Source organism: Ochlerotatus camptorhynchus, unplaced genomic scaffold (assembly GCF_037179485.1).
Source record: "Ochlerotatus camptorhynchus isolate MF236.1 unplaced genomic scaffold, CSIRO-AGI_Acam_v1.1 ptg000077l, whole genome shotgun sequence".
Lineage (NCBI taxonomy): Eukaryota > Metazoa > Arthropoda > Insecta > Diptera > Culicidae > Ochlerotatus > Ochlerotatus camptorhynchus.
This window is the reverse complement of record NW_027040567.1, coordinates 5188188-5212608: the sequence shown is the minus strand read 5'-3', so window position 1 is coordinate 5212608 and position 24421 is coordinate 5188188. Positions and strand designations below refer to the sequence as shown.

General features: G+C 42.6%; 1 protein-coding gene across 1 annotated transcript in view; it reads right to left on the bottom strand.

Moving 5' to 3' along the window:
- Positions 1 to 3864: 3864 nt before the first annotated feature.
- The window catches only part of LOC135697738 (frizzled-like), a 320922-nt gene continuing 300365 nt past the window's right edge, over positions 3865 to 24421 (bottom strand). The window contains exon 6 of the mRNA XM_065217543.1: positions 3865 to 5245. Within this exon, the coding sequence (XP_065073615.1) occupies positions 4707 to 5245 (539 nt within the window). The 3' untranslated portion in view covers positions 3865 to 4706. The remainder of the gene's footprint in view (positions 5246 to 24421) is intronic.

Below are 24421 nucleotides of genomic sequence, written 5' to 3'. Positions count from 1 at the left end.
ATCCCGGGAAATTCTCCGCCGTCCCAGAAGAGGGCGTACCTAAGCCCCTAGCTGCTGGTCTAAGCCTGTCGGCAGCCACTGGGGTGGGCTCCAAAGGCCTCTTTTATTCCCGGGTCCAGGGTTTTATGTTCAGGCGTTGGGGAGGTTTTCGGATGTAGGTGTCCTAAACTAAAGATTTACCTTGATTTAATTTATTGGACGAACCGACCTGATCTGGGGTGCTGGGTGACTGTGGCAGTCACGACGGCGAAATGCAACAACTAAATGGTAGCGACCGGAAGGCAGTGACCGGATGGCGGCGGCCGGATGACTATGTCCAGATGGCGGCGGTCGGATGACTATGCCCGGAGGGTGATGGCCGCATAGCAATGGCCGGATAGTGTCGGCTGGATAGGGTCGGCTGGATAGTGTCGGTTGGATAGAGTCTGCGAGTGGCGATGACTGGATGGCGTGGAACGGATGGCAACCTCCGGATACCATTGGCCAGATAGCGTCGGCTGGATAGCGTTGGCCGGATAGAGTTGACCGGATAGCGTCGGCCGGATAGCATCGGCGGGATAGCGTCGGCCGGATAGCGTCGGCCGGATAGCGTCGGCCGGATAGCGTCGGCCGGATAGCGTCGGCCGGATAGCGTCGGCCGGATAGCGTCGGCCGGATAGCGTCGGCCGGATAGCGTCGGCCGGATAGCGTCGGCCGTATAGCGTCGGCCGGATGGCGACATCTGGAAGGTCCTGTCTGCCAGATCGGGTGCTCAGGCCGAGGAGATGGACGGCATGATACCGATAAAGCGATTCCACACCACGAGGTCCACGTTAGAAATTCGCAGCCAGGCGACGACACACCGCCCGAATCGCACCACTCAACAGTCCTCTACTCACTGGCGTGCTCTCCTCACACTCGTCTTCTCGATCACTTCACATTCGGACCCAGTGATGCCACATTTTTTCCAAGGACAATCTGTATTTTCATCACAAAAAATCTTTTTTATCTGTATCTGGCTGACAGAAATCTGTGAAAAAATCTGTATAATTTCTATATTATGGTCTCAGTGCGAATTTACGTAAATCTCCATTGAGCAAATTCATAGTTCAGAAGGAGTTTGCTCAATGTTTAGAATCATGAATAATTACTAAGGTTTGCTGTCTATTTTAAAAAACTTGAAATCCTACTATCTTGATTTTTTGTAGTGTTTTGTATCTCTTCTACTGTCTGAAAATACAAAACATTAAGTACCAGTTGTAATAGACAAATCTTTTTTCCGACTGAAGATTTCCTTAATGAAGTAACTATCACAATTCCCTAGAATTTGATTTATTTATGTCTCAGATTGCGCAAACCTTTATCTGGACATTGGACATAACACAGAACTTTTACAGAAAGTTTAGTCGAATTGTATGCAATATTCTTTATTTCTATATTTACGTTTTGAAATATACAAATATCCAGTTGCTTCTTCGACTAACAAACTCTAATCAACCACTTTGGGAGTTTTCTAAAATGGCTTGTTTACCGAGTGGACAAAATATATTTAATTGACTTCGTATCTGAAGGGGGAATAGAAAGGGAAACTAATATTCCTTCCAACTAGAAATCAGAACATCTGAACAGCAGAAGTCCATTCGAAAGATTCCAAGTCCATCTGAAGCTAAAACAATAATAATTAACTTAGTGAAAAATACGATTTGAGTTTGATGCTCAGATTGAATTCAAGCCGCTCAAAAGGAAAAAACGATTATAACGAAATTAATAAATATAAAAAAAATAACGCAAAATACATTCCCTTTATTTGAAAAAAATCTGAAAAATCTGTATATTTTTCAAAAATCTGTAATCTGTATATACAGATATCTGTATCAAAATATTGAAAAAAAATCTGTATGATTACAGATAAATCTGTATATGTGGCATCACTGTTCGGACCGTGTTCGTACTCCCTCGCTCTTCGTTTTTTTCAGATCTCTCTTTACGCCGCTCATAAATTTTGAGTTCAGTGCGTTGTGGTTTATCACCCCTTCTAACCCAAGCAAATCCTCTCCGTTACTAACCTACCAACATTCCTCATTTGTCGTTTAAACTTTATATTCTACTAGCTGAGTGTGCCCGGTCTTGCTCGGGATTCAATATTAGCTTGAGTTTATGCGCCGATTAAAAAAAAAAGCATGCTATATTGTACGGAGCCCCCCCCCCCTATTATCTAAGGGGCTAACCCCTATGATTATCTCCTCGCCCCCCACATGCCTAATTTGGTTCCATTTGGTTGATTAGTTCTCGAGTTATGCAGAAATTTCTGTTTCATTTGTATGGGAGCCCCCCTTTACAGAAGGGGGAGGGGTCTCGAACCATCATAAGAACCTTCCACGGCCCCAAAAAACCCTGTATACAAATTTTCACGCCAATCGGTTCAGTAGTTTCCGAGTCTATAAGGGTCAGACAGACAGACAGACAGACAGAAATTCATTTTTATATATATATAGAAGAAGAAGATTTAGCTATATCTACATGAAGGGCCCTATACGCATACAAAAAATGAATTAAATGTTACCAAACGGTAACAACTTTGACTAAATGTTTAGTATTACTTCTGCGTGAAGTCAACGATTTACATAGTTGAAGATGCTAATTTCAAATAACAGACACAAGAGGTAATTTTTATACGATGAGGAGATGAAAGAATAGAATTGAAAGTTCCGTTTATAGTACGGCAGTGTGAAAATTGCATATAGAGAGTAGAAAGTGAGCTAGGACAACTTTAGGAAGGTACAAATCGATTTTATCACCTTTCTTTACCAAATTCCCCTTCCCCCTGTGTGTGTTTGGAATTCTCTTCAGAATTACCCTCAATATAATTTGTCCTTGGTAATCTTCTTGAAATTTCCTAGAAATTTATTCAGAATTCACGTTTAATTCACTTCCAATTTTTGTTTGGGATAATCCCTCAGATTCGAGCTATCCTCAAAAACTAAAAAGCTTGGAATTCTCTTTTTGTTCCTTGATTTTTCATGTTTTCCGTGCTGAGCACCAATGCCACCGACGCCAGGGAAGCAGCTCCCACACCTGGACCCTACCTATCGACCCATCACATCAACTCATGAACCGGGGACCAACGGTTTTACTACAAACGTGATCAGAGATGTTGTGCCTCATAACATCCCGGCGGCGCTGACTGGGATTGAACCCAGGTCTGCTGGGGTGAGAGGCAATCACGCTTACCACTACGCCACCGGCACCGCTCTCTTAAAATTCTCCTCAGAACTCATTTGTTATAATCCCCAGAAAATTTCATGATTTTTCATCAGATTTAATGTGAATTTCACCTGAAATCTCCCTCACAATCGTTCGTGAAGCGAACATCCCTAGGACGACGACTATCGACAGCTTCACTCGTGCCCCATTCTGCTCCATTCAGCCCTCCATTCACGGCAATCGCTGAAACATTGCAAACTAGTTTTTCCTGCTCTCTGCCACCCGTTCGCCAATGTTCGCCTCTTGGCATCGAACCAAAACACAAACGACCAGAACAGAGCACGGGAGTGTGCGAAGAAAAATGGCAGAGCAAAAAAAACAGGCAGCTTGAAGCTCCCCATCATCGTGATTATGATGCGAGAGATGAGGTAAACAACGCGTTATCGATATCGTGTGTTGGTTCGTTCTTTTGCCGAGTTTTTTTGTTTGTCTTCTTCTGCATTCTGATGTTACCTACATGTACAGTTGGATGACGAAGATTTGAAAACAATAGCCTCGGTCGCCGGCTTAATGGCCTCGATCGGTTACGGGACTCTTTAACAGTCAGTGTGCGCCGAGCACTCACCAGTTGTTTTCTCGATTATCATTGAGGGAGAATGTGAACGACAATTAGAAGAGCCATTTGTTTATGATTTATTCAGCATTCTTTATTAAAGTCTTGGAGCTTTTCTCCAGTGGATAATTCCTTCACGGCTAATACCAACGATGTATAATTTCGCAATTTTATAATCCGTCCAATCTAAAATCGAATTCTAACCAACTACTATTGTACGAAGTAGCCTACGATAGTTATATAATTACAGACATGGTTTGCTTTTTCTTCTTTTCTACAATCAGTATCAACATGGAAATGATGACGGTTCTTATTCTTTTTGATTCGCACAGTCTATTTATATGACACAGATCGATCATCTTATCTACTAAACGAAATGATCCTAATATCTAAAGTTAATGTTAAACTGAATTTTACAAGTTGAAACAACAATAGTTAATCACTTAAGTAGCTTGCTGACTAAGGACTTGAACTTATCGAACTAAGTGGTTACATTTGTAAACTAGAAAATATGGGTTCAACAGAAAATTGTTGAATTCTCTACATATTTGGCAACGTTCATTCAAATGTGGAAATTTGAACAAAACTATGAAATTGTTCTTCACTTTTTCAACAGATTGAGATTCCCGATGATGGGTACGTGACTACCATTTTTGTTTTTGTTTTGATTATACGCTTTTTTTTCCTACACGTGATGCTTAAAGCCTGGGTTCATGCTACGTGCGTAAATTGATAATTTTCCTCTATTTGGTTTCGGTGGTCATCCATGAAGCAAGCATAAACTCTAAAACAGTTCGCGAAAAACAGGTGTGGTTGTGGTATACTAGTAGAAATCTTGTTCTGGTTCAGTGGAGGGACTCGGTAGAAGCGTTTTTCTTCATGGATGACCTTTCGCTCGTTCCGTTCTCTACTAAACATAAGCTCCCCGGCTTCGAGCGTCCTTGCCTTGCAATCGCTCGGCAAACTGTCTCCAACTGACCACGGTCTTACCGGACCAAAGCCACACGCTCGAAGTCACCCCGACCAGCATCGAGCACACGTACTTTGCCATGAAGATGTGGAAGATTGGCTTCTCCTCTTCCGGAACCATATCGCTGTTGTACTTGGTCGCCGGACAAGGAATCGAGAAGATCTTGCACATCTGCCGGTTCCACTGGATCATCCAATCGTCAAAGTTGTAGTACTCGTAGAACAAGCAGCCCAAAAAGCCCAACGCCGGCAGTATAAACAGCCCACTGAAGAACCCAATTCGCAGCATCAATCGTTCCAGCTTATCCGTTCGAGTTCCGTCGTGCTTCATCACGGTCCGAATGCGAAACAGCGACACGAACCCGGCCAGCAGGAATATCGCTCCCAGCGAAAGGTACACACACAGCGGAATCAGCAGGAACATGGCCAACGAGTGAGTGTCCAGCTGGCCGACGAAGCACACCCCGGACAGGACGTCACCTGTGAAGCAGAGAAAATGGACAAGGAGGGAAAACGTTAATTTATGTTATTATGGATGGGCGCAAGACAAGCTACGAGGTCGACGATGATGGGACAAAGCTGTCATCACCGCTTGCTGGCGGTCGTCAGTTCAATGTAGGGACGGAGACAGGTCAACAATGTTGCTCGGTGCTTCGCTTGGTGCTGAAGGGATGGATTTCATTTACATGCTAATTAGTGAAGATTTTGCGATCCCTGGGTCGGTCTCGGCGGTCGCGGAGGTCGGTTGGGGAAGGTTTTAATTAAAAGGTAATGTTTTGATTGCTTTGAGCGCCAGATTGGCGTGGTTTCCCAGGAGGACGTATTGTCAGTCTGGAGACGATTTATTATCATATGCTGATCAATGTTCAATGACATAGATCAGCATATGATACGCTGGTTATAAAAAAATCGAAGTCCTCTATTAATTCTTGTATGAATCCGTTGAAGCTTATTTCCATAAATCTCTTTGATTATTTATCATATTTGACATGGTTTATCATCCAGAATAGTCTTGTAATTTTCATTGGAATTCCTTGAAATTTACCACAAAACCGTTTTGAAATTCAGCTCAAAATTATTTTGCGATTCTTCTCAGAGTTCAATTGAAAATTCCATTAAAATTTGTATTACATGTTTGCAGAGAATTCCTCCAAGTTCCATGAGAACTCTCCTTCGATTTACGTTGCACGTTTCCAGGTATTCTTAGGATTATCAAGGAATCAATCCTTGTATTCTGATGGATGTGAGGGTCTTAGTGGAATACCTGTATAAAAAGAATGAGAAGGATTAGAGATTTCCAGTGGAATTAAATGGAAACTACTAATCCTTCCCTCTTTCTATATACAATCCTTGTAATTGGATTATTTGAGGATTCTCACCATAATAATTTTTAGTCTATTCTCAGAATTTAAATCACGTGACATTATTCTGTGAATTGTTTTGGAATTATACTCAGAATTCCCCATATTTACCTCAAAACTTGAAAAGAACGCTCTTCATTTATAAAGTAATTTATTTAATAATAGATTTCTCTGAACATAATCCATATTTATAGTATAGGAATATAAATTATATTACTCATTTAATCAAACTGCATGAAGTTGCGTTTTTTCAATTAAATTCATAAATGTGTTCCCCACCAAGGAATGTCCACTCATGTAGAGTTACACTTGTCATACAAAAATCAATGAGCTCCAAAAACGTACAGCCAATTCATTCCATTTGACCCGAATACGCTACCTGTTCGTTAAAGTCCGGGGTTCGAATCCGAACCGTTCTCTCTTATAAAACAGTAACCGAAATGAGATTTGAGCAAGATAATGTATTGAAATTGCATGATAAGGAAAGAGATGTGGCATTGAACGTTTTCAGAGAAAGATGATGAGAATTGTCGTTTGTAAGATAATTGAATTATAGTACTTGGGTAATTTGACGTACTTCCGGCCACGGTAACCGTCGAAGTCAAACATATCTGAGGTTTGCTGGAACTTCTACTCGTTCACTTTGACTTGAACCGTGGAAGAGGCGCGAGTGTGAGTAGTTAGTATTTTAGTGAACTTAGAGTTGACGCGTGTTTTTCGTGGAATGTGAAGTTAAAAAAAGTCTAAAAGACTGAATTTAATGCTACATTACACTCTCGGTCCTTTCCATTAGCCTGTAGAGTTCAAACGTTAGGTCAAAAGTTACGTGCGGTCAACTTTTTGTGTGTGCAAAGTGTGTAGAAAGGTAAAGTAAATCGACAGTGAGCATGCATAAGGGCGTAAACGCGATGATCGATTCTCTTCGTCGATTTTCTCTTTTGTTAATAACTCGCTAGAATTAACGTTTCTCGGTGCGTTTGCTGTTGCTTTTGATAGCCAATACAACCTGTTACAACTCTGCATGGAACAAATTCTAGAAAATTGTTTCGTTTAGCTGTAGCAATGCAAAGAGAAAATCGATGAAGAGAATCGATCTTCGCGTATACGCCCTTTTGCATGCTCACTGTCGAAATAATTTCTTTTGCGTGGAGATTTTATGGTAACGTGTTGAACAGCCGTTTGACGACTTTTTGTGCAGGATCGTTTTTGCGAAGATTGCACCGCATTGTTTCTAGCGATACGTGGCTTTGCTTGGCACACCGCACCCTTGATAAAAGATCGCGCTCTCTAGACCCCACGCTTCAGCGTCAAGGTTCCCGGTTTGGGAAGAATCCTCAAGGAAGACACCGTTACCCTATTCTCCGACAGAGCGTTGGCCAAATCCTCCAGCATCCACCACGAGAACTAACGTGCTTTCGTACATATTGGACGATCCCCTCGTCAACATCTACGCCACCGGCAATCGGTGCTAGTATCAGTACCAACTCTAAGGTCGATTGGGAATTTCTGCACCCCACCAGTCCGGGGTGCAATGCGCGGCACCACCACCACCGTTGAATAGGGTGCTACTTTTCCGACCTCACTCTGACAAAGGGATGCTTCTGTGCCGATACGGATGAAGCAACGACGACAATGATGGCTCTGTGAGTAAACGAAATGCATGCAAATCTCTACACACACAAACACATGAGCTCGAAGCAAGTAAAAGGATAGGCTAGCAATCGCTAGAACCAGTTCAGAAAACCGCACACACGATTAGGGGAAGCTAGCAAACAAACAAACATATCGGAAAGGAACAAGTACTATGAACAAACCTACACAGATAAAAATTCTGAATTTTAATTGTGATGTTAACATTCATTCACGTAAACTTGTATTTAATTTCACGCAACCGATCAACTTGTAAACAATGTTGTTTACAAAGATGGGCTTTTGTATACAATATTTGCTACATTGCATGAAATGTGTCAGAACTTTACATGATATATAATGTTTTTTTTTTTTTTAATAATTCGTTTATTTTTCCAGGCTCATTTGCTGTAGCTTTGCGGAGCCGATATTCATTGTTTAGATAACAGAATTACTTTAAACTAACGTTAGTAAAGCGGAGGCCGATTACTCGCGGTTATCTCGAGGTTAGGGGTAACAATTTGTAACAAATGGATGGCAGGGTAGGGATTGTGAACACAAGGTTTGGAGAGCAACGTGCTCTTGATCTCGAACTAGGCGACACTCTGATGAAAAAGACAAACATGGGGGTACACCGATGGGTAGCTAACAACTTGGGAGAACACAAGATGACACTAACTTCTAAATCCTCAAATCTATCCGTTTTAAAAACACATAAATTAAATTCAAATAGTCAAGGTCTCGGCTCGCCAAGACATCTCTAACGGGTATCGCAGGTTGTTTTCCTCGGGCCTTGAGGGATGTGGATAACTCAGATCTGGCAACACGGTGTAAGGTACACGACCAAACAACATGCTCGATATCGTGATAACCACTGCCACACGCACATAAATTACTGCCTGAGAGCCCAATTCGATAGAAGTGCGAGTCTAACGAGCAGTGATTGGACATAAGCCTTGATATAACGCGTATAAAGTCGCGGCTCATGTCCAACCCTTTGAACCATGGTTTGTTCGACACCTGTGGGAGAATAGAATGTAACCATCTTCCCAATTCACCATCATTCCATTTTTGTTGCCAACTGATGAGGACTTGCTGGCGAGCAATGGAGAAAAATTCGTTGAAGGCGATTTGTCGCTCAAAAATATCGCCTTCCATAGCGCCCACCTTAGCCAATGAGTCCGCTTTCTCATTACCCGGAATTGAGCAATGAGATGGGACCCAAGCTAAGGTGATAGTATAGGAGCAGTTAGATAAAGCACTCAGTTTAGATCGTATTTCAGGCAGGAAATACGAGGAGTGCTTCATCGGCCTCATTGAACGAATAGCCTCCAATGAGCTAAGACTATCCGTAAAAATGAAATAATGGTCAGAAGGTAGTGAGGCAATTCGCTCTACTGCGTAAAATATAGCTGCAAGTTCCGCAACGTATACGGAGCATGGTTTCTGCAGTTTATAGGAGGCGCTATGAAATTGATTAAATACACCAAATCCAGTGGAAGCATTTATGGTTGACCCATCTGTGAAAAATCTTTTATCGTTACTTACATGGTGGTACTTGATTGCAAAAATTGAGGGAACAACCATCGACCGATGGTGATCTGGTATTCCATGGATTTCTTGCATCATGGTCAGATCAAAATTTACAGAGGAACTATAGAAGGCTTGAAAGCAATCACGATTGGAGATTAATGAAAAAGGACCAACCTCCAGCGTCATGTACTCATAGTACAAACTCATGAATCTTGTTTGAGGATTTCGGTCGAGCAGCTTCTCAAAGTGTTCTATTACCAATGGGTTCATTACTTCACAACGGATAAGAAACTGGAAGGAGAATTCCGCGAAACTATCTGTCAGTGGGAGAACACCCGCGAGTACTTCGAGGCTCATCGTATGAGTCGAGTGCATACAGCCTAGCGCAATACAAAGGTAACGGTATTGAATCCGTTGCAGCTTAAGAATGTGTGTTTTTGCTGCGGATTGAAAGCAGAAGCTACCGTACTCTAGAACCGACAAGATGGTTGTTCGATACAACCTGATAAGATCTTCCGGGTGTGCTCCCCACCAAGTTCCGGTAATTGTACGAAGAAAATTGATTCTTTGTTGGCATTTTTGTTTTAGATACGCAATATGTTTTCCCCATGTGCATTTGGAATCGAACCAGACACCTAAATACTTGAAAGATATACTTTGAGTGATTGTTCTACCCTTTAGTTGAAGCTGTAACTGTGCAGGATGATGCTTCCTAGAAAAAACAACCAACTCAGTTTTCTCCGGAGAGAATTCGATACCCAGCTTCATAGCCCAAGTAGACAAATTGTCTAAGGTATCTTGCAATGGTCCTTGCAGGTCCGGTGCACTTGGTCCTATTATGGACACAACGCCGTCTTCTGCAAGCTGCCTTAGCGAGCAATTTTCATCAAGACAACCATCAATGTCTTTTACATAAAAATTATAAAGAAGGGGGCTTAAACATGAGCCCTGGGGGAGACCCATGTAACTAATTCGTGAAGTTGTCGAGCTTCCATGAGAAAAGCTCATATATTTCTCAGACAACAAGTTGCTCAAATAGTTGTTCATAATTGGTGAAAGCCCACTATCGTGGAGTTTATCCGAAAGGACATCGATACAAACAGAATCAAAAGCCCCCTTAATGTCCAAGAAAACTGAACCCATTTGCTGTTTTTGCGCATAGGCCAGTTAAATTTCAGTTGAAAGCAACGCAAGACAGTCCCTCGTTCCTTTGCCTCTCCGAAATCCAAATTGCGTATCTGAAAGTAAACCATTCGACTCGACCCATTTGTCTAGACGAAAAAGAATCATTTTCTCCAACAATTTCCGTATACAGGACAGCATCGCGATGGGACGGTACGAGTTATAATCCGACGCGGGTTTACCGGGTTTTCGAATGGCGATAACTCTTACTTGCCTCCAATCATCCGGAACAATGTTGTGCTCCAGAAATTGATTGAATAAGTTCAACAAGCGTCTCTTCGCGACGTCTGGGAGATTTTTGAGCAAGTTGAACTTGATTCTATCCATTCCTGGAGCTGAGTTGTTACATGAGAGGAGAGCAAGTGAGAATTCCACCATCGAAAACGGAGAATCTATTTCGTTACTACCCGACGGACTATCACGAACGTTGGTTTGAACCGACACCGAATCCGGGCATACTTTCCGCGCGAAGCTGAATATCCAACTGTCTGAGTACTCCTTGTCTTCGTTGACCGGTGATGACGCGTTTCGCATTCTCCTGCCGACATTCCAGAGTGTTCTCATGGAAGTCTCTCTCGACAAACCATCGACGAACCGACGCCAGTAACCGCGTTTTTTGGCTTTAATCAAGCCCTTAAAAGTTTTCTCGAGGTCGGTGTACCGCTCGAAATCCTCGACCTTACCGTGTTTGCGGAAGCGTTTAAACGCGGCGGACTTCTCGCTGTTTGCGTCGGTGCAATCCTTATCCCACCACGGAGTGAGAGGTCGTTTGCGAACGAAAACACCCGGAACGCGTTTCGTCTGTGCTTGAAGAGCGCAGTCAACGATAAGTCGCGATAAAAAGGAGTACTCATCCAGCGGAGGGAGTATCTCAACCGAATCAGTACCACCGAGAACCGCGGACGCAAATTTTTGCCAGTCGATGTTTTTCGTGAGGTCGTACGCGATGTCAACCGAGCGAGTGGAAGATGAACCATTGGTAATAGAAATTTTGATTGGCAAGTGGTCACTACCGTAGGGATCTTGAATTACTTTCCACGAGCAATCCAACGATAGTGAACTCGAACTGAGGGAGTGGTCTAATCTACTTTCTCTTGCTGGAGGTTTGGCCACTCGTGTTACTTCCCCAGTGTTTAGAATTGTCATATTGAAGTTATCGCAAAGGTCGTATATCAGGGTTGAGCGGTTGTCATCGTACAGTTCCCCCCAGCCTGTACCGTGGGAGTTAAAATCTCCTAATATCAACCGAGGCTCAGATAAAGCTGAGCAGATATCTGAGAGACCTTGGCGAGAAATTGCAGTTCTTGGAGGAAGATATACTGAGGCAATACTGAGGCTTTTACCTCGAATATTTACCTGACATGCGACAACTTCAATGCCTGTCACGGAAGGCAGATCGATTCTATGAAAAGAATGGAGCTTATTAATCCCGAGAAGCACCCCTCCATACGAATCTGCTCGATCAAGGCGAATAATGTTAAAATCGTGGAAAGGGAGATCGGTGTCTGAAGAAAGCCATGTTTCACAAAGAGCAAATGCATCACAAAGTGAGTTGTGAACTAAAAATTTGAATGTGTCAAGTTTCGGTATAAGACTTCTACAGTTCCACTGAAGAACAGAGATCATATCCCCGACCTCATTCGGAAAATTATCCATCAAAGGATATGATCGATGCAAGGAAGGACCACCTAGAAGCTAGTTGCTTCAAAAGAGTTTTCACGAATGGAAGCACTAAATTAATAATGTTCCGAGTTGAGTCAGAGACGTTGAATATATTGAAGATGCTCTCCACAATTCCAGAAAACGTGAACATGGCATCATGTTCTTGCTGATTATTCAGCTGTTTTTCTGGCTGAAAAACTGGGATATCTGGGGTTTTAGATGATCCCGGAAGTGGCGGAAAGTCCTTGTTAAAATTACAAGATTTAAATCCCGGTGGTGGGGGTTTCGGTACATTTCCGCTACCTCTTAAATTTGTCAAGGTAGGTTGGGAGTCCATACGAGAGGTCTTACGCGGATTTTGAGTGACGTTTTTTTTTAATCGCTTTCTCGTGTTGTCTTTAAAGACAAAGGGACTACCTTCACCAACCTCTGAGTCAGAGCCCTGATCATCATCTGGCAAAATGGAGTATGTGTTTTTGGTTTTTGGGGTGGTTTGGGAAGATGAAGCGGTGTTTTTTAAGAGTTCTGCAAGTGACCTCTTGGAGCGAGCTTGCAAAGACCGCTTAAGTTTTTCTCCCTGCTGTTTGTACTTCGGGCAATCAACCAAAGCATGCAGAGTATCCTTGCAGTAAACACATTTTGGGGTAGCCCGGCAAGGACCATCTGCATGCAGCTCGCCGCATTGATCGCAGCTCGGTTTGTTGGAGCAGAAGTCAGCGGTGTGACCAAGTTGCTTGCATTTTGAGCAGTTCATTACCCGCGGTACAAACAAGCGTACAGGCAGTCGAACCTTCCCAATTACGACGTAGTCAGGTAGCGCCGATCCTGAAAAGGTCACACGGAACGAGTCTGACAGAGAGTACGTTTTTTTCGTGCCAATGAGAGACACTGATTGCATTTGGATGCAATCCAGAATCTTCACTTTCGGAAGGGCACGGTTTTTAAAAATACCGAAGGATTCGGCATGAAGGAAATCTTCGCAAGTTAGACTCGCTTCGGTGACCACTCCTTCGATTTCTACGTCGCAACTGGGGATGTAGACTCGATATTCCATCGTAAAAAGCTCATAGGCAACAATCCGGTTTGCCTGTTTCAGGTCATCAACGGTAACGCGCAGTTTGTTTGGCGTCACCTTAAATATATCGGTTACGGCCGAAAAATGTTTTGTCAGATCCTTCGAAATCCGAGAAATATTCAAAGGTTTTTGTTTGGGCCGGAAAAAAACAACCCACGGACCTTTTGAGCCGCTTGAGTAAGCTTTATGGCGGGGGGTCGCAGAAATTTTTAAGGGAACGGTTGGAGTAGGGGAAACAGGTGGACGAGGGGGCGATGGTGGAGAAGGGGGGGCAGGGGGTGCAGGAGGCTGTTGTTTAGACATCACCTTTGGGTAAGCTCCAGTGCTCGTTTTGGGGTCAGAAGTAGAGTCCCCTGAGGTATCCATTTTCTCTTCAGTGAGAAGCAGATTTTCGAATGATAGTTATCGCTCAGCTTCTGAGACGTGCAGACGTTTTTCTCGATTGCGCTTATCACTAGTGAAGCATTTACGTTTTGGATACCCTTCTATCCGCTGCGCCGCGTCGCGTGCAAAAGTGTTTCGCGATGAGGCGAGAAAACACTTTTAAGATTGACTATTCGCAGTTCTCCGTCAAGCCGTCGGTCGAAAAACTCTATGGTTTTTGTCGTTCGGTTCTCGGTCTAAATAGGGAAGACATTAAAAGACTTCAGTGCCACAGAGGTGGAGCATGTGCCTTCGTCAAAGTCAGTGACTTGACGCTGGCACAAAAAGTCGTTGACGAACATGACGGGAAGCATGAAGTGGAGTGTGAGGGGAAGAAACACAAGCTTCGGATCACGTTGGAAGATGGTAGTGTTGAAGTGCGGGTTTACGACCTTCCCGAATATGTGTCTGAAGAGAAAGTCTTTAGTTTCCTAAGTGCGTTCGGGGAAGTGATCTCAGTTCACGAGGTATCGTGGGGTGAGAGTAACGAATGTGAAGGCATACCGCTCGGCATATGGTCTGCTCGTATGCTAGTGAAGCGGAACATTGACTCGTGGGTCACCGTCGATGGAGAGCAAGCGTTCGTTGTTTACAAGGGACAGCTGCAATCCTGCCGCCACTGCAAAGAGCAAGCGCACACTGGCATATCATGTGTCCAGAACAAAAAGCTACTGTACCAGAAAAGCTACGCGAATGTCACGAAGCAAACTGGACAGGCCAATAGGTCAACAGCCGGTCAGCAACCCAAAAAAGCTGGTGCGAAACCACCAAACACGAAACTAGTCGGTCAAAAATCCACTACTCCGCCATCGTTAGAGTCAGACGTTTTCCCCGAACTGCCGAAGAGCCAGAGTGAATTCTCAGGCCCGAAAACACACACACGCAGCCAGCCTGCAGCAGGGTCTGCGCAAGTACAACGAGCGCACAATGTGTCAAGTTCGTTCCTAACACCACCACAAGCTGTCGTGGCTTTGGATGACGTGTTCAAAAAGCCAGAAAATGCGCTGCGATCGCAGAGCAGAAGCGGCAACGGGAACGAAACCGATGAATCCTCCGCTTCCACGAGCAGTAGACGAAGCCGAGGAAAACCAGCCGGCAAAAAACCCCGCCGGGATGACGACGACAACGAGAGGGACGAAGACAATCGCTTATAAATGGCTCTCACGTCGTACAACATCTCGTCCATCAACATCGGCACCATCACGAACCCCACGAAACTGAACGCGCTCCGAAGCTTCATAAACAGCCATAGCCTCGATATCGTGTGTCTACAAGAAGTAGAGAACGAGCAGCTCTCCTTGCCTGGCTACGTCGTTTTCTTCAATGTGGACCATACGAGAAGGGGAACAGCTATTGCCCTGAAGGAACACATCCAGGCCACTCACATCGAGAGAAGCTTGGACGGCCGACTGCTTGCGCTGAGAGTGCAAGACACAACGATCTGTAATGTTTACGCTCCCTCCGGCTCTTCGCTACGTGCAGCTCGGGAGAACTTTTTCAATGGGACGCTTGCCTACTATCTCCGCCATCGTACCACGCATGTCATTCTGGCCGGCGATTTCAATTGCGTGCTTCGAACAAGTGATTCTAGCAGCCCAAACACTAGTCCCGCCCTCAAAACAGCCGTCCAGCAACTGCAGCTCCACGACGTATGGGAGAAACTGTGTCCGCGTGATCCAGGTTTCACGTACGTCTGCCGTAACGCACAGTCGCGACTCGATCGTATTTACGTCAGCAGTGATTTGCGCGATCACCTGCGAGCAGCACATGCACACGTCTGCTCATTTACCGACCACAAAGCGCTGGTACTCCGACTTTGTCTCCCCCATCTTGGTCAAGAGCATGGCCGTGGATTTTGGTCCCTTCGGCCCTATCTTCTGAGTGACGAGAACGTTGCCGAGTTCCAATACCAGTGGCAATATTGGACCCGGCAGCGCAGAAATTATGGCTCCTGGATCGAATGGTGGATTTTGTTCGCTAAGCCCAAGATCAAATGCTTTTTCAAGTGGAAATCTCGAGCCGTCTTCGATGAATTCCACAGAGAACATCAGTATCTCTACAGCGAGCTTCGGTTAGCCTACGACGGGTACTACCAGCACCCTGAAATGATAACCACCATAAACCGGTTGAAAGGTGAAATGCTAGCACTTCAACGGAGATTTTCCTACACGTTCATGCGAATGAATGAAACACATGTGGCGGGAGAACCCATGTCAATATTCCAATTGGGGGAGAGGCGAAGGAAGAGAACCGTCATCACGCAGCTGCAGACAGAGCAAGACTGAACGGTAGCAGAGCCACGAGCGATCGTGACGCATATGATGGACTACTTCTCGACGCTGTACTCGGAGGAGGAAACAGAAGAGAATGAGAACAGTTTCGTCTGCGAGAGTGTTATCCCACCCAACGACCCATCGAATGAAGCCTGCACGGACGACATTACGACGGCAGAAATCTGGTCTGCAATAAAAGCGAGCGCCCTACGAAAATCTCCCGGCTGCGATGGTATTCCGAGAGAGTTCTACCACCGCATGTTCGACGTCATCCACCGAGAGTTGAATCTGTTGCTGAATGAAGCACTCAGCGGTAATCTTCCTCCAGCGTTTGTCGATGGCATCATCGTGCTGGTTAAGAAGAGAGGCGGCGACGACACAGCCCGTTCATATCGTCCGATCTCGCTGCTCAACAGCGACTACAAGCTCTTCTCCCGCATTCTCAAAACCAGACTCGAGCAAGTGATGAGAGAGCACCACGTCTTGAGCGACGGGCAGAAATGCTCCAACTCAGAGCACAACATATTTCAAGCCACTCTTGCTCTCAAGGACCGGATAGCACATCTCCGCCACCACCGCCGTGCCGGGAAGTTAATCAGCTTTGATCTCGATCACGCTTTCGATCGGGTCCGGCACTCTTTTCTCTTCGAAACCATACGCTCGCTCGGCTTCAACCAGGATCTCATCGCTCTACTCTCGCGAATCGCCAGCCGGTCCACCTCTCGGCTGTTGATCAATGGGCACCTTTCTCGTCCGTTCGAAATTCAACGCTCTGTACGGCAAGGGGATCCGCTATCAATGCATCTCTTCGTTCTTTACCTGCATCCACTAGTGTGCAGACTCCAAAGAGTGTGCGGGAATGATCTGCTAGTGGCGTATGCGGACGACATCAGTGTGATCGTCACATCGACCAGGCAAATCGATGAGATAAATAGGCTGTTCACTCGTTTCGAGAGAGCTGCTGGCGCAAAATTAAATTTGCGGAAAACTGTTGCCGTCGATGTTGGCCTTTGCGAAGGCAACAGAATCAACACTCAGTGGCTACAAACAGTCAATGTAGTTAAAATTCTGGGTGTTGTTTTCGCAAATTCAATACGACTGATGACAACGATGAACTGGAATGCGCTAGTGGGGAAGTTCGCACAACAAATGTGGCTGCATTCTCTGCGCACGCTGACGCTGCACCAAAGGGTCATCATGCTCAACACGTTCGGAACGTCCAGGATATGGTACCTCGCGTCCATACTACCGCCGTTGGGAGTGCATACGGCAAAAATCACATCAGCAATGGGTACGTTCCTCTGGAGAGGGACTGTCGCCCGTGTCCCAATGATGCAGCTGGCACGCAGCAGAGAGAATGGAGGCCTGAAGCTGCAATTACCAGCTCTGAAATGTAAGTCACTCGCAATCAACCGACACCTACAAGAGATCGAATCCCTTCCTTTTTATAGATCCCTTCTTTTCCACGATAATCCCCGCCCAGCCATCTCAATAGATCTTCCCGACCTTAGACAAATCCTATCAAACTTATCCCAAATTCCCCACCAAATCCAACAGAACCCCTCCACCGATCAAATTCACCAGTACTTCGTCCAGCAAACTGAGCTACCAAGGGTGGAACGTAACAGTCCAGCAAGTGGCTGGTCACGCATATGGCGAAACATTGCATCGAGGCAACTTACTTCAGCGCAGAGGACGAAGCTTTACTTGTTGGTGAACGAGAAGATAGAGCACCGCAAACTGCTATTCGTGATGCGGCGAGTAGATGACGAAAACTGTACGCATTGTGGCAACCGTACAGCAGAAACTCTCTCCCACAAATTTTGTGCTTGTGCTCGCGTCGGCCCGGCTTGGACGGTTCTTCAGCAGAGAATAGCAGTCATCTTGGGTGGATGGAGGCGACTCGAGTTCGAAGACTTGCTAAGACCTGCCCTATTAGGAATAAACGACAGACATAGAGTGGCAATTCTGAATATGTTTATTACATATATCTGCTTCGTTAACGATTGTAACGGAAGAATTGATTTAGCTGATTTGAACTTTAATCTTGATGTAGCAAATTGACGGTAAAACAAAAAAACTTTGTATGCTAAACTGACAAATAAAACTTCACTTTAACAAAAAAAAAAAAAAAAAAAAAAAAAAAAAAAAAAAAAAAAAAAAAAAAAAAAAAAAAAAAAATGATGGAGATTCAACAGACTCATCATCGGAGATATCTGCTAGCGAAATACCCCCGCTGATATATAATGTTAACGTATATGATATGTGACGCTCCATTTATGTGCATTATATTGAGCAGAAATTTACACTACTTTTTCGAACTGTGTAGGTTAGGAACTCTAATAAATAATATAATGATTTCCGTTACTTGCCCCTGAAATAAATGTTGTTTTTCGTAAAATTTAAGCTTTACCTGTAATGTGAATTTTTGTTGACTAGATTTTTCCCATTTGGCGTCATTCTATTTTGCGGTATTTTTTGTTAGCAGAATTTACTCCAGGTTGGACTGCCTGTGAAAACAGTCTCAGCACTCTCGTGTCACGATCGGTGGAGGAAATCTGAATGGGGAAGTTCCTCCAGTGATGATAAATGAAAGAGAAGTTATTGTGTTTCGGTAAAACGGCGGCTAGCACCAACTTTCGCTTAAGACAGTTTGAAGCAGCCTCTATCTGTGAAAATCTCAATCCCTAATGGGAATTCAGTTTGCTGGATCGCCTTCAAACTAATTTTTGGTCTCTTCTACACATAAACCCGCCTTGAGGTTGGGTTTCTTGCACGGTAAATCAAACCGTGACGAGTGGTTCTCTTCGGAGATGTCGCTTAAGCTACTCGTTTTGAGACAGGGAGCGTATTCAGTGGTCGAAATCTCGCAGGTTGCGAGACGTGCATTACCAACTCTCTTAGAATTTTTCTCAAAATTCCATTGAGATATTGCTTCGAATTTATCTGGTTTCTGCACACGATTCTTCTAACATTTTCCATGATACTCAAGCCATAAATCACTTGTTATTTTCGAAAGTCCAAAATATTGGAAATTTATCAGATTATTAGAGCTGATGGATCAACAAGATATTTCACGATGTCTTCAATAAAGATGTAGAGTTCGACCTTACTTGAATAAAATAAAATATATCAAAATTTCTAGCATTTGGAGTCAAACTAATTCCAAGCACAGAATCCCTACTTCATGGTTCTCAATTTCTCTTACAGAGCTTTAATAAATTTTTAGCTCATTCGTAGTTATAACAGCTTTGTTTTTCAGTAGATGCAAAGCATTAGTTCCACGCCAACTGACGAGTCTCTTTAATTTTTCCTTCTCCAAATTCCATGAAACTTCGTTTAATTACACACTAGAAAGTTTGTGCTGGAATTCGGCCATTTTGAGTCTCACCTCAGACTTGAAAATACAAAATCAAATAATGAAATCACACTACAAGAAAATAATGAATTGCATATTGTCGCATGCAATTTTGAAGATTTTTAATGCTTACCCTTTCAGCCAGCCTGACGATGGAATCCCTCATTTAAATTTACGCCCAAATAGTGACGCAAGGTCCTAAGCAACTTCCAACATCTCTTTGGTCGTCTTGGGACTGCCAGAAGCAGCGCACATACAAACCCAATCCCCTAGCTGTTTCTCCAAATCTACACTCAACACTATTTCACTTCCATATTTCTTGCCGTGGCTTCCCTAAATTGTTGCGTGAAGCGTCGTTTTTTTGATTATTGAACTTCTTCTGTGCCTGGTAAGCGGTAAGTGGTTTATTTCTCACTAAAAGAACAGCCTCTTGAAGATTTTCGGCCGTAGAACTCTTTTCTTTAGTCATTTTTTTCATTCGAAGAAACTGAACACTCGGTCAACACGAAATCGAATTTCAAATCAGCTGCGCTTGAAGGATGTAAACAAACCGAAGCGTCTTAGGAAACACATAGGTCCAACTATCATCATGCGTAGGTCCAACTAAGATCATATTTATCTATTCGAATTTCGTCAATTATTTAAACATTTTAGTAAAAACAATGGATAAATGGTGTACTACCGTGTTGTTTACATCTTACAGCATGAAAATTAAAAAAAAAAATGTAAATATATTCATTTTTGTATGTTTGAAAGAAAGGCTAATGAAAGAAAGATGAGCTAATGTGTGGAAAGTTAACTGTTTTGAAAACACATTGAAACTCATTTTTTTTTTAAGTTTTTTCAATAAAAAATACATGAAAATTGAAGAAAAATAGTTGTTTTTTATGATAGTAAAGCGATCTTTGCGATTGAAAAAATAGGTTCAACCATCATCAGTTTTTGGATAGGTCCAACCAGAATCAATTATCCTACCTACGATCGTGGGCGGATGGATGAGAAGTGGGAAGAGAACGCTCGACGGTTAGAGGATGGGATCAGTGAGTGGTGAGCCCTCGTGGAAGCAACAAGGAGAGTTTGTTGCGTGTGGTGGGTTGTTCAACAGTTTGGGGATCATCACCGGACCGAGCCACGCCAGGTGAGAACGCTCTGTTTTCTGGAGAGTAAGGATACCGGACAATCACACGGTCACCGGTGGGAGAAATCTTCCATTTTTGTAAATAAGAAGAGAAAATATCTAAACTTTTCTGCAGTCTGCTGCAACTAAAACGAAGACTTCTTCCTTTAGCGGAAATGCCTGTGTCATCGGCGAACAAAGATTTGTGGCAACCCTGAGGCGAATCATGGAGGTTAGAAGAGAAAATGTTATACAATATAGGCCCAAGAATGCTACCCTGAGGAACTCCTGCTCTAATAGGTAGTCGTTCAGATATGAAATTTTGCTAATTTACCTGCAGAGTTATGTCAGTTGAATACTTCTAAACAATCAAACTTTCATGCCAAACACTGTCGAATGTCTAGAAGAGCAACTCCAGTTGAGCAGCCTTCAGATTTGTTTGAACGAATTAAATTAGTAACTCTTAAGAGTTGATGAGTAGTTGAATGCCCATGGCGAAATCCAAATTTCTCATCTGCAAAACTTGAGTTCGTATTGATGTGAAGCATCAATCTATTTAAAATTATCTTTTCAAAAAGTTTACTTATTGAAGAAAGCAAACTTATTGGACGGTAGCTAGAAGCTTCAGCTGGATTTTTATGCGGGTTCAAAATTGGAACAACTTTTGCATTTTTCCATTTATCAGGAAAGTATGCCAAATGGAAACATCTGTTAAATAATTTTACCAAGAAAGACAAGGTACTCTCTGGGAGTTTTTTGATGAGGATATAGAATATTCCATCATCACCTGGAGCTTTCATATCATGAAACTTTTTAGTTATAGATCTTACTTCGTCCAAATCATTCCCCCAGGAATCATCAACAATATTTTCCGAGAGAAATATTCAGATAATCCCGATCAACCTGATTCTCAATAGTGTTAGTAAAACTAAAGCTAAAATTATGGGACTTCTGACCTTTTTTTTTTCCGAATTAGAGATTTTTTCAAAATGTTTGTGAGCTTCCGAAAGGGTTTGGAACTCGAGTCTAATTTAGAAACATTATTTCAAAAGTTTTGTTCCTCAGGGCAGATAATCGCTTTTTAATTTATTTTTGTAGATCCCACCAGAAAACTTTCATGGTAGGATCGCGTGTTCTTTGATGTTGCCTTCTACGGACATTTTTTCAGACGGATCAAGAGCTGAAGATCGTCGTCTATTATAATTGAATCGAATTTAACCTCACATTTTGGTACTGAGGCAGTTCTTGCTTCAAATATAGAAGTAATCAGAGATTCAAGAGCATCATTAGCTTCATCTTTGTTTTGCAAAGGAATTTTTTGATCGAAGCTATATTCCATTAATGCTCGATATTGTTCCCAGCCAGCTCTATACTAATTGTAAGTAGAGCTGTTGGAATTAGCAATTATTTATTGGGATATTTCAAAGGTAAAGGGAAGGTGATCTGAACCGAATTCAGCATGGGTAACCAATTGGCTTCAAAGTTGACATGATACAGTTAAGACCAAATCAAAAGTTGAGGGATTTCTTGCTGAAGAAAAACATGTTGGGCTGTTTGGATATTGAATAGTGTAATAACCTTCAGAGCAATCATTAAACAGAATATTACCATTGGAATTGCATAGAGCATTATTCCATAAGCGGTCTTTTGCATTAAAATCACCAATAATGAAGAATTTAGACCTATGACGGGTAAAATTCTGAAGGTCATCTTTGAAAAATTGTTTTGCTGCCCTACGCATCGGAATGGGAAACAGGCAGCTATAAACTTAAGTTTTCCAAATTTTGTTTCAACAGACGCTCCCGAAGTTTCAAAAGCTTTGGTTTCTAATGAAGAAAGAATTTGGTGTTTGATACGTCTATGAACAATGATAGCAGCATCACCACCGCCTCCATCAGGATCATTTTGAAATATGTAATAATGTGCGTTCCATTTAACCTTATGGTCGAGTTTAAGGAACGTTTCAGTTATAACGGCGATATGCACGTTCTGAAATCTTAAAAAGTTAAATACCTCGTCTTCATTATATTTAATAGATCGAGCATTCCAATTTAAAATATTTAATGCTTTAAAATCCATTACTGGATTTCAAAGTCATGACGATATTGTTTGCAAACTTCACTCCAGATTGAAAAGCATCAAACATGGAGATAGTTTTTAGCATATCAGTAATCATGTCAATTAATAATTTCTGTAAACATTCCATTTTAGGAGCAGTAATGTTTCCTTAGTCAAAATTATCAAAATTTCCGTTAGAATTAAGTTGACTAGAATTCTGATGTTTACCGGCTGCAATATTAGCTCCATTAACTCACTGAACATTTTTAGCAGCGAGGGACCAGGTATAGATGAAGAATTTGAAGCAGGGGTGATATTTGCACCTACGGGTACGAATGTAGAATTTGTTCCTCGCTGGCCGTTGTTAACAGCAGAGGAATTTGTACCTTGTTGGGAAACGTGGAGCGTTTTCTACCTGTCGCTTAGAACGAGATTGAAAAATCGCTTTGCGAGTCTTATATTCCCAAAAATTGGATTTGTGGTTTTCACCACAATTTGAACATTTAAATTTCAAAGGATCTTCCATCCCAGGACAATCGTCCTTAGCGTGAGAGGAATCACCACAATTCATGCATTTAGCTGGCATGTAGCAATTTTGTTTCCGTGACCCCATTCCTTGGTTTTGGACATTTCCTCCAGTGTTCCCACTTCACTCAAACATGGAGTATGAGCCTAGCTTTTTCAAAGGCATTAATGTTGTTTAGATCACTAGACTTGAAGTGAACTAAATAACATCATTAGAAATCCTGTTGCGTCAATCACCAGGAAGGGATTTTATTTTCATTTTGATTTCTTAGACAGGCTCAACTCCAAGTAATTTAGTCAATTCATCTTTGACCTAATCCAGGGATTCACTACTGGACAGACCTTTCAAGACAACCTTGAACAGACGTTCAGTTTTGGTGTAAAAAGTGTGTGTTGTTTCTCAGCAAGGTACTGGAGAAGACGTTTGATTCTGTCTAACGTTTCAGCCAATACACGGCATTCACCTGAATGACCAAATTAAAGTGAACATAAATTGAACGAAGTTCAAAAGATCCTAACCTATTTCGATTTCCATGCTCTTTGCAAGCATGGAAATCGAAATACGTTAAAACAATAGGGGGTACCTTTTTCTTTTTGGCACTAAGCCGGTAGTGTTTAATGAAGTTTTGTCTGGATGATGGATCATTCTCATCATAAGCATATCAAATTGAAGGCGCAATTGAATTTCATCAGAAGGGGGATTAAGCGATTGCCCTTTTCTTTTGCGCTTAGGAACCATGGAGACAGAACAGTTGCTCGACTTACAAGAATCTAAGAGGAATTTTCCAAATCGATATCCAAGCAGGATTACCTCGGGTAGGGTCTAAACAAGGATCGAGGAGGAATAAGAGTCAAACAAGGTAGAAATTTACAGGTTGAACACAGGAAAGTGTTGTTTAAATTAGGTGATGCGAACTGTCTTTTTAATGTTGTATTCATCTCCGCCTAAGGAACATTTTTCCAGCAAGAAAATTTGAAAAGTCGGAGAACTATTTTTCATTTCAAGTCTGTAATAGACTCTTATATTTCCGGTTGGGTGTATGGATTATAAAATTTGCCCAGACGTACAATGGCAAATATTGCAAGGTAAAAGATTTTGAAAATCATAAACCAGGAACTGTTCAAAATTGAAGAAATACAAAATAGGCGTTATGCCGAATTCTGCAAATCTTTCAAATTTGAACAGGTCCAAATCATTAGAAATTTACGGTCTGCAACATTTTAATGTTCTAAATTCTCTAATTTTGAAAAAGGATTCAAACAGCGGGAAAAGTGGCAAATCCATTTTAGGTCCCTTTATTTTAACGTCAGTCTCTGATCCGCTATCGAGTCCCAATCAAATGCCAGGGAGGCGGTTTTCACACCTGGGTAGACATCGCACCCATCAACACATGAACCGTCATACAAATTCATTTTAGTACCGTCTTGATTAATACATCTCACTTCCCAGTGTCTAGAAA